This window comes from Loxodonta africana, chromosome 18 (assembly GCF_030014295.1).
Source record: "Loxodonta africana isolate mLoxAfr1 chromosome 18, mLoxAfr1.hap2, whole genome shotgun sequence".
NCBI classification, from domain to species: domain Eukaryota; kingdom Metazoa; phylum Chordata; class Mammalia; order Proboscidea; family Elephantidae; genus Loxodonta; species Loxodonta africana.
In genome coordinates this window covers 55891051-55907086 of record NC_087359.1, presented here as the reverse complement: position 1 = coordinate 55907086, position 16036 = coordinate 55891051, and the positions used below count along the sequence as shown (strand labels likewise).

General features: G+C 40.0%; 1 protein-coding gene across 7 annotated transcripts in view; it reads right to left on the bottom strand.

The window, feature by feature from the left end:
* MYO1D (myosin ID) overlaps positions 1-16036 on the bottom strand; it is a 348824-nt gene that overhangs the window by 131013 nt on the left and 201775 nt on the right. For all 7 annotated transcript variants that reach the window (XM_010594224.3, XM_010594223.3, XM_023553473.2 and 4 more), the window contains exons 18-19: positions 11718-11862; positions 10915-11019 (exon numbers count right to left, since the gene is read on the bottom strand). In XM_010594224.3, coding sequence (XP_010592526.1) covers positions 10915-11019; positions 11718-11862 — 250 coding nt within the window. The remainder of the gene's footprint in view (positions 1-10914; positions 11020-11717; positions 11863-16036) is intronic.

Genomic DNA, 16036 nt, shown 5'->3' with positions numbered 1-16036 from the left:
CATCTCACTCCAACAAGGCTGGCATTAATCCAAAAAATACAAAATAATAAATGTTGGAGAGGCTGTGGAGAGACTGGAACACTTATACACTGCTGGTGGGAATGTAAAATGGTATAACCACTTTGGAAATTGATTTAGCACTTCCTTAAAAAGCTAGAAATAGAACTACCATAGGATCCAGCAAATCCACTCCTTGAAATATATCCTAGAGAAATAAGAGCCTTTACACGAACAGATATATGCACACCCATGTTCACTGCACCACTGTTTACAATAACAAAAAGATGGAAGCAACCAAGGTGCCCATCAGTGGATGAATGGATAAATAAATTACGGTATATTCACACAATGGAATACTATGCATCGATAAAGAACAATGATGAATCCGTGGAACATTTCATAACATGGAGGAATCTGGAAGGCATTATGCTGAGTGAAATTAGTCAGTTGCAAAAGGACAAATATTGTATGAGACCACTATTGTAAGAACTCAAGAAATAGTTTAAACAGAGAAGAAAATAGTCTTTGATGGTTACAAGAGTTGGGGGGGGGAGGGAGGGAAGGAGAGGCGTATTCACTAATTACATAGTAGACAGGAACTATTTTAGGTGAAGGGAAAGACAGCACACAATACAGGAGAGGTCAGCACAGCTGGACTAAACCAAAAGCAAAGAAGTTTCCTGAATAAACCGAATGTTTCAAAGGCCAGAATAGCAGGGGTGGGGGTCTAAGAGCTGTCAGAATTAGAAAAGGCAGAAGATGGCTGCAGCACAACGGGGAGGTTGTATAACTTAAGGAAACAATCTCTCAAGTGCCAGATGAAGACAGAGTTGCTTGATGGCTTCTCAAGCCTCCACTGCCCCATCTGATTTTGGAAAAGCTTCATCTCTGTACTGAAGAAAGAGGAGCTATGGACCTCTTGCTCTTTATTTCCAAGATTGGAAGAGATACTTTTATTAGTAAGGTATCTCCCTAATGAAAAGCTCCCTAATGTAACTGTTTACAAGCACACCCGTCACTGCTCTGGAATTAGTTATTCTCCAGGTTATAACAGTTGAAATTCACTTGTGCATTTTCTTTAATCTCATAAGGTATCTGTTATGGATTAAATTCTGTGACCCAAAAATGTATGTCAACTTGGCTAGACCATGATTCCCAGTATTGTGTGACTGTCCACCATTTTGTCATCTGATGTGATTTTCCTATGTGTCGTAAATCCTTACCTCTATGATGTTAATGAGGCAGGATTACAGGCAGTTATGTTAATGACGCAGGACTCAACCCACTCAAGATTGTAATTTGAGTCAATCTCTTTTGAGATGTAAAAGAGAGAAGCAAGCAGAGAGACAGTTGGATCTCATGCCACCAAGAAAGGAGCATAGCGTAACCTTTGGAACTGGGGACCCTGTGCTGAGAAGCTCCTAGACGGGGGAAGACTGATGTCAAGGACTTTCCTCCAGAGTTGACAGAGAGACAAAGGCTTCTGCTGGAGTTAGCCTTGAATTTGGACTTCTAGCCTCCTAGGCTGTGAGAGAATAAATTTTTCTTTGTTAAAGCCATCCACTTGCGGTATTTCTGTTATAGCAGCACTAGATAACTAAGACAGTGTCTTTTCCATGAGTTAATTTAATCTCCCTGTTTTAGTCATCTAGTGCTGCCACAACAGAAATACCACAAGTCGATGGCTTTAACAAAGAGAAGTTTATTCTCTCAAGGTCTAGCAGGTTACAAGTCCAAATTCAGGGTGTCAGCTCCAGGGGATGGCTTTCTCTCTCTGTCGGCTCTGGAGGAAGATTCCTTGTCATCAACCTTCCCCTGGTCGAGGAGCTTCTCAGGTGCAGGGACCCCAGGTCCAAAGGACGAGCTCTGCTCCTGGTGCTGCTTTCTTGGTGGTATGAGGTCCCCAACTCTCTGCTTGCTTCCCTTTCCTTCTATGTCTTGAGAGATAAAAGGTGGTAGAGGCCACAGCCCGGGGCAACTCCCTTTACCTTGGATCAGGGAGGTAACTTGAATAAGGGTGATGTTACAATCTCACCCTAATCCTCTCAGCATAAAATTACAATCACAAAATGGAAGACAAACATACAATGCTGGGAATCATGGCCTAACCAAATTGATACACACGTTTTTGGGGGGACATAATTCAATCCATGACACTCCCCTTCAGTCTAAGTCCCTAGAGGGCAAGACCTTTACCACCAGCCATTGCTACAGGACTCTGTACACAGGATGTCATAGACCAGATAAGCTGCCTGGTTGGATGGAGAAGACACATATCTGTGCATGTATTTGCAACACTGTATTATTTGGTAGTAGTTTTACCCTTATAAAATCTTTAGGTTCATGATTTTATTGAGAAAAGTTTTTTTCTGTAATATTTTAAGATGGACTTGAATTTATTATTTTTTTCTAGAATTTTTATCAAGCACATGACTCATATTAATCAAAAAAATTTGTGCTGGTAAGCATGAACTCAAATGCAGTAATCTGGATATATGCATTTCTTCAACATTTACAAGGTGCACTTTTGATCACATTACAATGATATACAAAGGAGTTAACGACATAGAAAGGAGCCCTGGTGGAGCAGTGGTTAAGCAATTGGCTGCTAACTGAAAGGTTGGTGGTTCGAACCCACCAGCCGCTCTATAGGAGAAAGATATGGCAGTCTGCTCCCATAAAGATTATAGCCTGGGAAACCCTACTGGGCAGTTCTACCCTGTCCAATAGGGTCACGATGAGTCAGAATTGACTGACAGCAATGGCTTTAATGATATACAAAGGAATAACATAAGACCTTGGTTATAATAAGAAGCTGAGACTAGACTATGGGAGTGAGACAGATAAGAAACAAGTGAAAATAATTTCATATAATGACATGAAGAAAATCAGACTAGATAAGGGGACTGGGAGATGTATGCGCGTCTGTGTGTGTGTGTGTGTTTCCGTAGAGGGCTGCTTTATTAGGCAGAGGGTTAGAGAATGCCCATATTTGCAGGTAAATCTTTTCCTAAGGGATAGAATTAAGCACAGGACATTTTTATAAATAAGTAGTTAACGTCTCACTGATTACGATATTTCAATCTTAGATGTCACTAATATTTCAATCAAGGAATCACTTAATGCCATGTTTCTTATGACTAGAAGAAAAGAGAAAGCAAAAAAAACAAAAACAAAAAACAAAAAAACCCAAAAAACAAAACTTTCCTCCCTCAACTAGAATAGAAGGCAATGTTGTGATATGGAGATTATAAATATTATACACGGCCAACGAAAACCCCATGGATCACAACACAGTATTGCTGTATATAGTGCTGGAAAGGAGTCCCTGGGTGGTGCCAACACTTAAGCTCTCAACTAATAACTGAAAGGTTGGTGGTTTGAACCCACCCAGAGGTGCCTCAAAAGAAAGGCCTGGCAATCTGCTTCCAGAAGGTCACAGTCTTGAAAACCCTACGGAGCAGTTCTACTCTGCACACATGGAGTTGCCATGGGTTGGAATTGATTCATTGGCAACTGACAACAACAACATAGTGCTGGAAGATAAGCTCCTTGAGTTGGAAGGCACTTAAAATACACAGTAGCCACTACAATGGACTCGAGCACACCAACGATGGTGAAGATGGCAAGTACCAGGCAATTTTTTGTTCTCTTATACATGAGGTTGCCATGGGTCCAAGCCAACTCAACAACTAATAACAAACTATGTTAAAAAAAAAAAAAAAACAACTCAAAAATCATTGCCTTGTAGTCGGTTCCAAATCATCGCGACCCTATAGAACAGAGCAGAACTGCCCCATAGGGTTTCCAAGGAGTGGCTGGAGGATACACATCGCCAGCCTTTTGGTTAGCAGCTGAGCTTTTAACCACTGTGCCACCAGGGCTCCAACAACAAACTGTATATATCCTAAAAACCAGTACTCCTACCAAAGCTAAAAATGCTTTCAAATTAATCTCTAAGTTCTTTGTATTTTGGAAATAAGAACTTAGGAGTCGGGAGAAATGAAATATATAAATATGTATATACGAAATATTATGAAATATCATGAAATACCACATATTATAAATACATATGTGTGTGATTAATAGAGATTAATTTGAAAACATTTTTAGCTTTGGTAGGCTATAGAGTTTCCCAAATTTTAGTTTGAATTTTGCCTCATGATCTAAAAAAAAAATCAGTTCTCTAAATATTTCCTTTACAACAACAGATTATTTTTCAGTCTTCAACTTGATAAAAATGGTGTCTGTAATTAAGAGTGAAATAGAGTCTATGTGATGAAATAATTACTACTCTTGACAGATAATGTTACATAACAATATTTTGCCATGAAAGAGAACTGGCACTTGTCTGAAGACTTGAAACCAAGTGAGCACAGAGCTTCTATCTCAGCATTTTTCTAAAAGTTGTTTTGCACACTAGCCTTATGTGATGCTCTGTGAAAGAAAGGGTTCCATGGTCAAGTTGGTTTGAGAAACACTGCAAACCAAAGCCTCCCCTAGAATATTCATAACTCATGAATATTATTTATTATGTTTTATTGTGCTTTAGGTGAAAGTTTACAGAGCGAATTAGTTTCCCATTCAACGGTTTATACATAAATTGTTTCGTGACATTGGTTGTAATCCCTCAGTGTATCAACACTCTCCTCTTCCCCACCCTGGGTCCCCCATTTCTATCTGTCCATTTTTCCTGTTCCTTCCTGCCTTTTTGTCATTGCTTTTGGGCAGGTGTACCCGTGAATGTATTAAAGGTTCTGATAATTCTGTGCTTAAAGAGCAAGTTTAACTGTTTAACACAGCATTTCTCAAATGCATTTAATAATCATGGAACCCTTCTCCAGCAAACACTTATTAATATTCAACAGAACACTGCTTCCGTGAAACCCATGTTGGAAAATACAAGTCATCATTTGTATCACTGTTAGAATAGAGAACATATAAAATTGAATCTGAATAATAAGTAAAAGGAGTGCTCCTCATCTTTTGTGGAATTGTACTGAGAAACATGTGAGTATGGTGCAAAAGAATAGGAGTAAAAAAAAGAAAAACCTTGTTGCATAATTTCACAAGGTCACTGTAGAGTCAAAACCAGTAGACCACAGTGGTAAGGTGGAGTATTATCCTTTCTATGATAATGTCTGTAAATTAATCTAGAAAACAACAAACAAAACCTCAAAGCAGCAATTTATTGAAGTTCTGTTTAGAAATATTACTTTTTTATGCAAAAATGTAATTTCTAAAGAAAACACGTCACAGATCTTTACCTTCTGTCTCAGCAACTCAAATTATCCTTAAAATGTGAAGCAAGTGAGTGGGAAGGACATCATGTAACAAAGCAAAGCTGTAAGCTGCATAACTAAGCTAAATCAAAGTGGCAAATAAAAAAATTCCATATACATACACTTAAGGAAATTCCTAAATCCCAGACTTAATTATAATACTGTGGCATAGGAAGACTATTTCTCTTCCATGTAAATTCATAAAGCAATAGAAAAACTGCATCACAGACTCAGTATTAGATGATATCTCATTTTGTCTCTTCCATTACTCAAAGCTAAAGTCCTCAACCAAATAAAAAATCCCTACCATTTTCTTTTGCCTGAATACTTCTGGTGATCTATTTATAGGTTCAGTCAGTACCACAGTGGACTAGAGAGTTAAACCAGGAGAAAAAACATAATGGTGACAGTAGCTGTTGGCAGAAGTCTCCCACCATCAGCGATATTTTATAACTGGGGTTAATGGAAAGTGAATGTTTAAAAAAAAAAAAAAAAGCATAAAGAAGATGGCTTTACTAAAATCATATCAAGTTTACTTTGGTATATCCTTGGGACTGAAAGATTTCTAAAAGAGACATTATCTAAACTACAGTGTGAAGAAAGATGATTTTGCAATGAACTCAGAAACACAGGCGTAAGAATAAGAATTTTTCTGTTTTTATCTAGCATGACACAGGGAGTGACATGTTCTTTGTCAGATATAAAATTGTCATTACTGGAAAGATACTCAGAGACACCGGGCTTTTCCATAGTAGATGACACAATTCTCAACACCATCCAACTCTCTTTGATCAGTTGTTCTGATTACTGATTTGACTTTCCAGACACTTTGATACTAGAAAGGAGGATAGTGGGTATGAGGATTCACTGAAATGGTACATTTTTCTATTACATTCAAACTGCCATTATAGCTCTCTTTTTTTTTTTTTTTGCATGTGGGTGGATGAATCTGGTTAGCAAAAGTCATTTCCTGATTGTCTGATCAACTCTACGTACACTTATAGAGTGTCTGGATCTAGGAGCTCAGCAAGACTTTGGATGGTGGTGACCACCCCAACACACTGCCAGCAAGCTTTCCTTGATGGCATTTATTTCATTCTAACTTTAAAACAGGCTGCTCTCTATTTTTTAATCATCTATATTACATTGAGTTGAACTCTTCTTCCTTATTATGTTTAACATGCATAATGGTTTGATGACAGTACATGGATGAAGCTGGACTATATGAAGAGGAATGTGGCATCAGGATTGGAGGAAGATTCATTAACAACCTTCGACACACAGATGACACATCCTTGCTTGCTGAAAGAAAAGAGGACTTGAAGCACTTACTGAAGAAGATCAAAGATTACAGCCTTCAGTATGGATTACACCTCAACATAAAGAGAACAAAAATTCACAAAAACTAACTCAAAATGGATCAGAGAACTAAATGTAAAACCTAAAACTATATAAAGTTCATGGAGGAAAAATAGAGACATTGCTAGGGCCCCTAATACATGGCATAAATAGACTTTGAAACATAACAAAAAATGCACAAATGGCAGAAGATAAACTAAATAACTGGGGCTTCCTAAAATTTTTTTTTTCCTAAAAATTAAATATCATGCTCATCAAAAGATTTCTCTAAATGAGAAAAAAGAGAACCTACAGACTGGGAAAAAAATTTTGATGACGTATCTGACAAGGGTCTAATCTCTCACATTTATAGAAAACTTCAACACCTCAACAACAAAAAGACAGGCAATACAGTTGAAAAATGGGCAAAAGACATGGACAGACACTTCACCAAAGAAGACATTCAGGTGGCTAACAAACACATGAACAAATGCTCGTGATCGTCAGCCATTGTTGTTGTTGTTAGGTGCCGTCACATTGGTTCCGACTCATAGCGACCCTATACACAACAGAACGAAACACTGCCCGGTCCTGAGCTATCCTTATAATCATTGTTATGCTTGAGCTCATTGTTGCAGCCACTGTGTCAATCCACCTCGTTGAGGGTCTTCCTCTTTTCCGCTGACCCTGTACTCTGCCAAGCATGATGTCCTTCTCCAGGGACTGATCCCTCCTGACAACAAGTCCAAAGCATGTAAGACGCAGTCTCTCCATCCTTGCTTCTAAGGAGCATTCTGGTGGTACTTCTTCTAAGACAGATTTGTTTGTTCTCTTGGCAGTTCATGGTATATTCCATATTCTTCGCCAACACCACAATTCGAAGGCGTCAATTCTCCTTCGGTCTTCCTTATTCACTGTCCAGCTTTCATATGCATATGATGCGACCGAAAATACCATGGCTTGGGTCAGGTGCACCTTAGTCTTCAAGGTAACATCTTTGCTTTTCAACACTTTAAAGAGGTCCTTTGCAGCAGATTTACCCAATGTGTCTTTTGATTTCTTGACTGCTGCTTCCATGGCTGTTGATTGTGGATCCAAGTAAAATGAAATCCTTGACAACTTCAGTCTTTTCTCAGTTTATCATGATGTTGCTTACTGGTCCAGTTGTGAGGATTTTTGTTTTCCTTATGTTGAGGTGTAATCCATGCTGAAGGCTGTGGTCTTTGATCTTCATCAATTAGTGCTTCAAATCCTCTTCACTTGCAGCAAGCAAGATTGTGTCATCTGCATAACGCAGGTTGCTAATGAGTCTTCCTCCAATCTTGATGCCCCGTTCTTCTTCATACAGTCCAGCTTCTCAGATTATTTGCTCAGCATACAGACTGAATAAGTATGGTGAAAGAATACAACCCTGATGCACACCTTTCCTGACTTTAAACCAATCAGTATCCCCTTGTTCTGTACTAACAACCACCTCTTGATCTATGTAAAGGTTCCTCACGAGCACAATTAAGTGTTCTGGAATTCCCATTCTTTGCAATGTTATCCATAATTTGTTATGATCCACACAGCTGAATGCCTTTGCATAGTCAATAAAACGCAGGTAAACATCCTTCTGGTATTCTCTGTTTTCAGCCAGGATGCATCTGACATCAGCAATGATATCCCTGGTTCCACGTCCTCTTCTGAAACTGGCCTGAATTTCTGGCAGTTCCCTGTTGATATACTGCTGCAGCCATTTTTGAATGATCTTCAGCAAAATTTTGCTTGCATGTGATATTAACGACATTGTTCTATAATTTCCACACTCGGTTGGATCACCTTTCTTGGGAATAGGGATTAGCCATTAGAGAAATGTATATCAAAACTACAATGAGATACCATCTCACCCTGGCAATAATGTCACTGATCAAAAAAAACAGAAAACAACAAAGGTTGGCGATATTGTGGGGAGATTGGAACTCTTACACACTGGTGGTGGGAATGTAAAATGGTATGACACTTTTTTAAAAAGCTAAAAATAGAAATACCGTATGACCCAGTAATCCCATTCCTAGGTATATACCTTAAAGAAATAAGCACCATGACACAAAGAGACATATGCACACCCATGTTCATGGCAGCATTATTCACAATAGCAAAGTGATGGAAACAACCTAAGTGTCCGTCAATGGAAGAATGGATAAACAAACTGTGGTACATACACACAATGGAATACTATGCAATGATAAAGAATAATGATGAATTCACAAAACATCTCACATGGATGAATCTGGAGGACATCATAGTGAGTGAAATAAGTCAATCACAAAAGGACAAATATTGTACGAGACCACTATTATAAAAAAATCAAGAAAAGGTTTATGCACAGAAAGAAACCTTCTTTGATGGTTACCAGAGATGGAAGGGGGAGGGAGGAGAATCATTAACTAGATATCAGACCTATGGTAATTTTTGTGAAGGGAAAGGCAATACACAATATAGGGGAAGTCAGCACAACAAGACTAAGGCAAAGGAAGCCACTGAGAGGTACGCAAGAATAAAGGGCAATGACGGTAAACACTGTAGCATATACAAGCCTGTAACAACAGTAATAACACAATAATTTATGAGCAGATACATAGGTAGATGTGTATGCTAAATAGCTGTGGGAGGTCATACGGGAATATACCCACGCGCATATGTAGGTATGCTTGTGGTTATTTCTACAGACGTACTTACATGGGCTGCATGTATGGTCATATACATAATAGGCACATGGGGGGGACAGCTACGGAAATTTCTATAGACATAACCAAACAGTTTGAGGGACTGAGATGCTGGGACTGAAGGTTAAGGACCACTAGGAGGTGAGACTTTGTCTCACATATTTTGGACATGCCATCAGGAGGCACCAGCCCTTGGAGAAGGACATCATACTTGGTAAAGCAGAAGGTCAGCAAAAAAGAAGAAGACCCGCAATGAGATGGACTGACACAGTAGCTGCAACAATGAGCTCAAACATAGCAATGATTGTCAGGATGGTGCAGGACTGGGCAGTGATTCATTCTGTTGTACATAGGGTCGTCACAAGTCACAACAGACTTGACAGCGCCTAACAACAACACAACACATGGATGAAGTTTAATCTTCCTCTTCTATGATCATATTTGTTCAGTCTAGCTAAAAGTTTGCGAATTTTGTTGCTTTTCAGAGAACCAACTTTTGGTTTCTTTGATTGTCTCTATTGTTTATCTGTTCTCTATTTCATTAATTTCTGTTCCAACCGTAATTATTTATATCAATATCTCTTCCATTTCATTACCATTTTAATATTTCCATAATTTTTACAAGATGCTCTTTTATAATTACTTCAATTTCCCCTCTCTATTTTTCTCATCATGTGCATTACTTTTTTTTTTTTTTTTACCAACTATGTCGCCTGGGTTCTACTCTTCCACTTGTCTGACTGCTATCATCTCTGGGTAAATAATGCATCCACATGTCCTGCTTCAGACAAGAAAGTACAGTCACAGCATATAGCTTTTTTCTCACCTTCAAATCTCAGTATGTCATTTTCCTCTTTTCTAAACTATGTTCTTCCCTCCTTTATTGATTGAATTGTGTCCCCCCAAAATGTGCGTCAACTTGGCTAGGCCATGATTCCTGGTATTGTGTGGTTGTCTTCCATTTTGTGATCTGATATAATTTTCCCATGTGTTGTAAATCCTAACCTCTATGATGTTAATGAGACAGGAGTAGAGGCAGTTATGTTCATGAGACCTGACACAATCTACAGGATCAGGCTGTATTTGAGTCAATCTCTTTTGAGTTATAAAAGAGAGAAGCAAGCAGAGAAGAGAGGGACCTCCTACCACCAAGAACGAAGAGCTAGAAGTAGAGCTTTGGACCTGGGGTCCTGAGCTGAGAAGCTCCTACACCAGGGGAAGATTGATGACAAGGACCTTCCCCTAGGGCCGGTGTCCTGAATTTGGACTTCTAGCCTCCCAAAGTGTAAGAGAATAAATTTGTTTGTTAAAGCCATTCACTTGAGGTATTGCTGTTACAGTGCACTAGATAACTAAGACACCCCCTTTTAAAAAGAAATGGTTACCAAAAAAATTCATTGCCTTTAGGAAGACATTATAGCCTAACTCTAAATGTCCTTTTATCCGTCTGAACAAGGTGTCACAACAGGCTGATGATGTAGCTAGTTATGTACCTATTGTTATGTTTCATTAAGGGAGTTTCTTAGGTGAGCTGCATCTGAAGCAGTCTTTTCTTTCCGAGATGATCTGTTTCAAGCTTGTCTTACCTTACGGACATGACAGGAAAAGAGGATGTTCATGTATTTGTCCTTCCGTTTCAGCTCATTAGCAACAGGGACAAAAGTGCCTGAGGTCTGCGGTGTATCTGGCTTCTGAAAGAAAAAGGAAAAATGATAAAATGAGTATGCTTAGCATTTTCGATGGAAAGGGAATCTTTTAATATACTGCTGTATAATTATAAAGTCCCACACGCATACTTTTCATCTCCCCAACCCATATGGTAAACTACTAAAGGATTGCGTTATAACATCAAAGGTCCTCTAAATTTTTTAAATTAGGAAATGGGAGAAAGGATGAAAAGTACCTTGGGGAATAATCAATATAAAAGTGGTAATTAAAACAGTTGCTGGGTTGCACAAGGGAAGGTTTAAGCAATCCAAGGCCAGGGTACAGAGGGTACCTAATAAAACACAGGAGTCCTCGTGGCGAAGTGGTTAAGAGCTCAGGCTGCTAACCAAAAGGTCGACAGTTCGAATGCATGAGTCACTCCTTGGAAATCCTATGGGGCAGTTCTACTCTGTCCTATAGGGTCGCTATGAGTTGGAATTGACTTGATGGCGCACAACAACAATGTAACACAGAGAATCCTTTTTAAAGGTGCAGTGAATGATGGGGAAACATCAAATGTTGTGTACTTAGAAGCAATAAAACCTTTTAATTAAGTACTTCTCACAGAAATTTTTTTGCTTCTGAAGGTGTTTTATTCTTTCCATCAATTCCTGGAGACAAAGTCTTTTCCTTCTGTGTAAAGGGAGCAGGGGTTGAAGCTACATTGTTTCCCCGGACTTACCGAAGCAAGATAGTTGCCCTCCCAGGCCCTCTGGAGCCCAAGGTCAGCCCTTTGACCCTTCAACATTTCCATGGCCGCAACCTTTGCCCTGACCTGGGGCAGGTCTGAAGCGGGTATGCTCTTGATGAGCTGCGATGCTCTCCATCTGCAAGTAAATAAACAAAATGTATCAGACTTCAGAAACACAATCTTATTCATTCTTGAAAATAAATAAAGCTTAGGCCAAAGTACTTCCAGGTCTATCCTATAAAAAGTAAACTGACTTCAAAATACACACAGAACTTGTTATTGTGGACTGATATTTTTGTAAAACTTGCTTTGATGTTTGTGTGTTTTGAAAACAGCTAGAACTTAGTGATACATGAGCTCTCGTAACATTTATGTTTAGGGCACAGGAACCTTGGATTCATCAGCCATTCATTTACGAAATGTTTTCTAAGTACCTGTTACACTGCAGGCACTGTTCCAGGCAGTGGAGGTACAGAGGTGAGCATAACCGGCAATGCTTCTATCTGCTCGGTGCTTATATTCCAGAGAGGGGAGACAGGCCACAAACAAGTAAACAAGGAAGTCTATGGTATAAATGGTGCTGTTAGAGCCAGGGAGGAAAAGGAGGCCAGGGAAGGAGGACAGGGAGCGTAGCAGAGGGATGGGATGGAACAGAGAGTGGGTGTTGTTTATATAGGTTGGTCTGGGGCGGCACCACTAATAAAGGGATATAGGAGCAGAGACCTAAAGGAAACGAGGGAGCCAGTTACATGGATATCTAGGCAGGAGTATTCCAGGACGAGAACACAGCAAGCACAAAAGCCTGAAGACGTAAACTGCGAACTTGTTTGGTGTGTTGGAGGATCAGCAGGGAGTCCTGTGAAGCTGGAGCCCAGTGAGCATGGGGGAGGGTAACAGGAGGAGACGGCAGAGGAAGAGCCAGGAACAGAATCCATAGAGCCATGAGGCCATTATCAAGACTTTGGCCTTTACCCTGAATGAGATGGGAAGCCACTGGAAGGTTCTGAACGAAGGGACATGATCTGACTTAATGCTGTGTGGAGAACAGACTGAAAGAGGGGCTAGGCTGGGATCAGGGAGATGGGTTAGGAGGCTCCACAATGTACATAGTAGAAAATGGTGGCTTGGACCAGGGACGTAGTCGTAGAGGAGATAAGTGCTAGTTCTGGATATGTTTTGCAGGAAAAGCCAACACGATCTGTTGAAGGATTAGATGTGAGGGCAAGAGAGCAAGAGAGGACTTAAAGATGACACCAAGTTTTTTTGGCCTAAGCAACTGGAAGCACAAAGTGAAAATAACCCGACTGAGAAAAAGAAGTCACATCTTTTACAGCCTTAGAAACATTCTAACCCTACATGACACTTATGACTTCTTTCCTGGCACAGGAGTTGCAGCAGGGATGTTAGAGGCAAACTGAAAACTTCCTTATAGTCAGATGGAATGACCCAGGCTAGTGGTTCCCATGGAACACTGGAATGAAATTCAACTAACATTGAACAGTGGTGATCTTTTCCCAATTCACATACACAAAGTGTTAGAGGGCATTTTCTCAGCCGAGACTTCCTGAGATGCATTCTTGTTTCACATGGTGACTTGAGACCAAGTGTTCGCTTTTCTCTCTCCCAAATTCCCACTGAAATAACCCAATAAATATAAAAATAAGGAAAACCTATAAGAGCACAGAAAATGGGAGTGATGTTGTCAATAAACTCAAAGGTGTGGAGACTTTCTGGAAGACATGACACTGATGCAACTGGACTGATGAAGCAGCTTCACTGCCATTGAGTCAATTCCGACTCAGAGTGACCTTACAGGACAAAGCAGAACTGCCCCATAGGGTTTCCAAGGAGTGCCTGGTGGATTCGAACTGTCGACCTTTTGGTTAGCAATCGTAGCTCTTAACCACTATGCCACCAACGTTTCCATGAAGCACCTCAGTGTTGAGCAATTCACTTGGGTGAAGGAGAGGAACCCCTGAGGCACAGACAGGTTTCTTAATAATGCCCAGGAGGATCATTAAGCCTGAAGCAGCAGGGGTTGGCAGCAAGGGCAGGATGTGAAGGATTTCAGTGTAGGAGCTGTGCCAGTTCCCTGAATGTGGAAAGCTGGCCGTGGTCTGCTCCATTAAGTGAGATGGAAACATTTACTACAGCAGGTAAGGTCAGAGATAGTGGATTACCAAAAGATCAAGCGTGGAAAAATAAAGGCTCAGCGTAACAGTGAAATCCTCTCCTACTTCCTATGGGCAACCAAGACCCAATTGGACAGACTGCCCTAAGATTATCCCAGAAGATGCTGGAAGAGTGAGAGGTTGGGAGCAGTTGGTGATCAAAGTCAAGGATACTGGGGACAGGCAGGACTTGTAATACTGTCCCAATGAACTCTTCAGCCTCAAAATTCATTCTTGGGTGGGGGGTTCTTGCTCTGCCTGCTGGTCAGTTCCTGGTCTGTATGCCTGGTCATCTCATCACTGCCTTCAGTGGGCCAGGGCAAGGTCCACATATGATTGGTTCCAGAGGTCCACAGCACAGAGGTGTGCCACGGAATCTGGACCTGACCTACACAGGAGAGAGCCAGACAGGCTTCTCATACTAATTAAGCAAACTGCCATCTATAAATATGTACAGCAGACAACAATAGCTGCAGCCATAAAAATCACCAGCCCCCACCAACCTGAAAAGGGGGACAAAGCTGAGTGTGAAGAAGGCTCCCAGAGAAAAGAATTACTGTGTGAATAGGAGCAAGCTTAAACATGATTAGACACATAGCTATTTTAGAAAAACAAAAGCAAAAAACCCACAATCACAGTGGAACGCTTTAACACGCCTCTCTCAGTGTTTCACAGATCAAAAAAAAAAAAAGGCAAGAATAAATTAAATAGGATACAGCGACTAGATCGGGGTTGATAACTACAGCCTGAGCCAAATCGGTCCCGTGGCCTGTTTTTGTACTGCCTGTGAGCTAAGAATGGTTTTTACATTTTTAAAGGGTTGCAAAAAACCAAATCAAAACAAGAAGAATATGCAACAGAGACCATATGTAGCCCACAAAACCTGAAGTATTTACTATCTGGTCCTTTACAGTAAAGTTTGCCAGCCCTGGGACTAGATTATCACCACCGGCAAGATTCATTAAAAGTGTGTGTGTGTGTCTGTGTGTGTGTTCAATCAACAAGCAGAGCAGATGTGTTATTTTCAAATGCTCAGTGACCATAAGCCCTGGGAAGGCTGGGGCTGTCTTCTCCATGTGTATTTGCCACTGTATCCCTGGAACCCACCTCAGTGCCTGTGACATAGCAGGTGTTAAGTAAATGCTTGCTGAATGAGTAAACTGAATTTCACAAAAGTTAATCAATTTGGAGCCCTGGTGGTGTAGTGGTTAAGAGTTCAGCTGCTAACCAAAAGGTTCGCAGTTCAAATCCACCAACCACTCCTTGGAAACCCTATGTGGCAGTTCTACTCTGTCCTTTAGGGTTGCTATGAGTCGGAAGCCACTCAACGGCACCTAACAACAAACAACAACAAGGCCACAAATAAAACCTCAAAATCTAAAAGGAAGACTATGTAGGTCATAGTACAATAAAACTGACATTAATAATAATCCTTTGCAGTCATTAAAAATATTAGGTAGATCTTTTATTTGTTGTCATGGACAAGCCTTCAAGACATATATTTAAGTTATATAACTACACATACAGTATAATTCTGCCTGTGTAAAATCAGGGAAGGAAGAAAAACCCAAATGATATGTGTGTACGCATACAACTCCTAATTATGAACAAACACCTCCATAGTGCTTGCTATGTGTCAAGCACTATATGAGAGGCTTTATATATACTCACTCATAATCTTTTCAACAACCTTATGAGGCAGATACTATTGTTATGGCCCTTCTGCAGATAAAGAAACTGAGGCACAGAGAGACTAATTTGCTCAAGGTTACATGGGTACCAGTGGCAGAGCTGGGGTATGAAGCCATGTTGTCTCTTAGATGTGTGTGTGTGTTCGTAAATGCACAGAAAAAATGTTTAGAAGGATACCTACTAATTGTTTATGAGTAGTTATCTCAAGAGGAAAAAAAAAATGGAGGAGAACCAAGGGGAAGTATGGAAGATTTCAACTTTATATCCTACATATTTTCATATTATTTTAGTTTTTAAAAAACGATGAGAACATATTCATGTATAGCATAATTACTTTTAAATTATGTCAAAAAATGCAAGTAAAGTTGATACCATTTATGAAAAAAATTTACAGGTGCATTAAAAACCCTGCCAAGATTCACAACTAACATATAGAGTATTATGTCT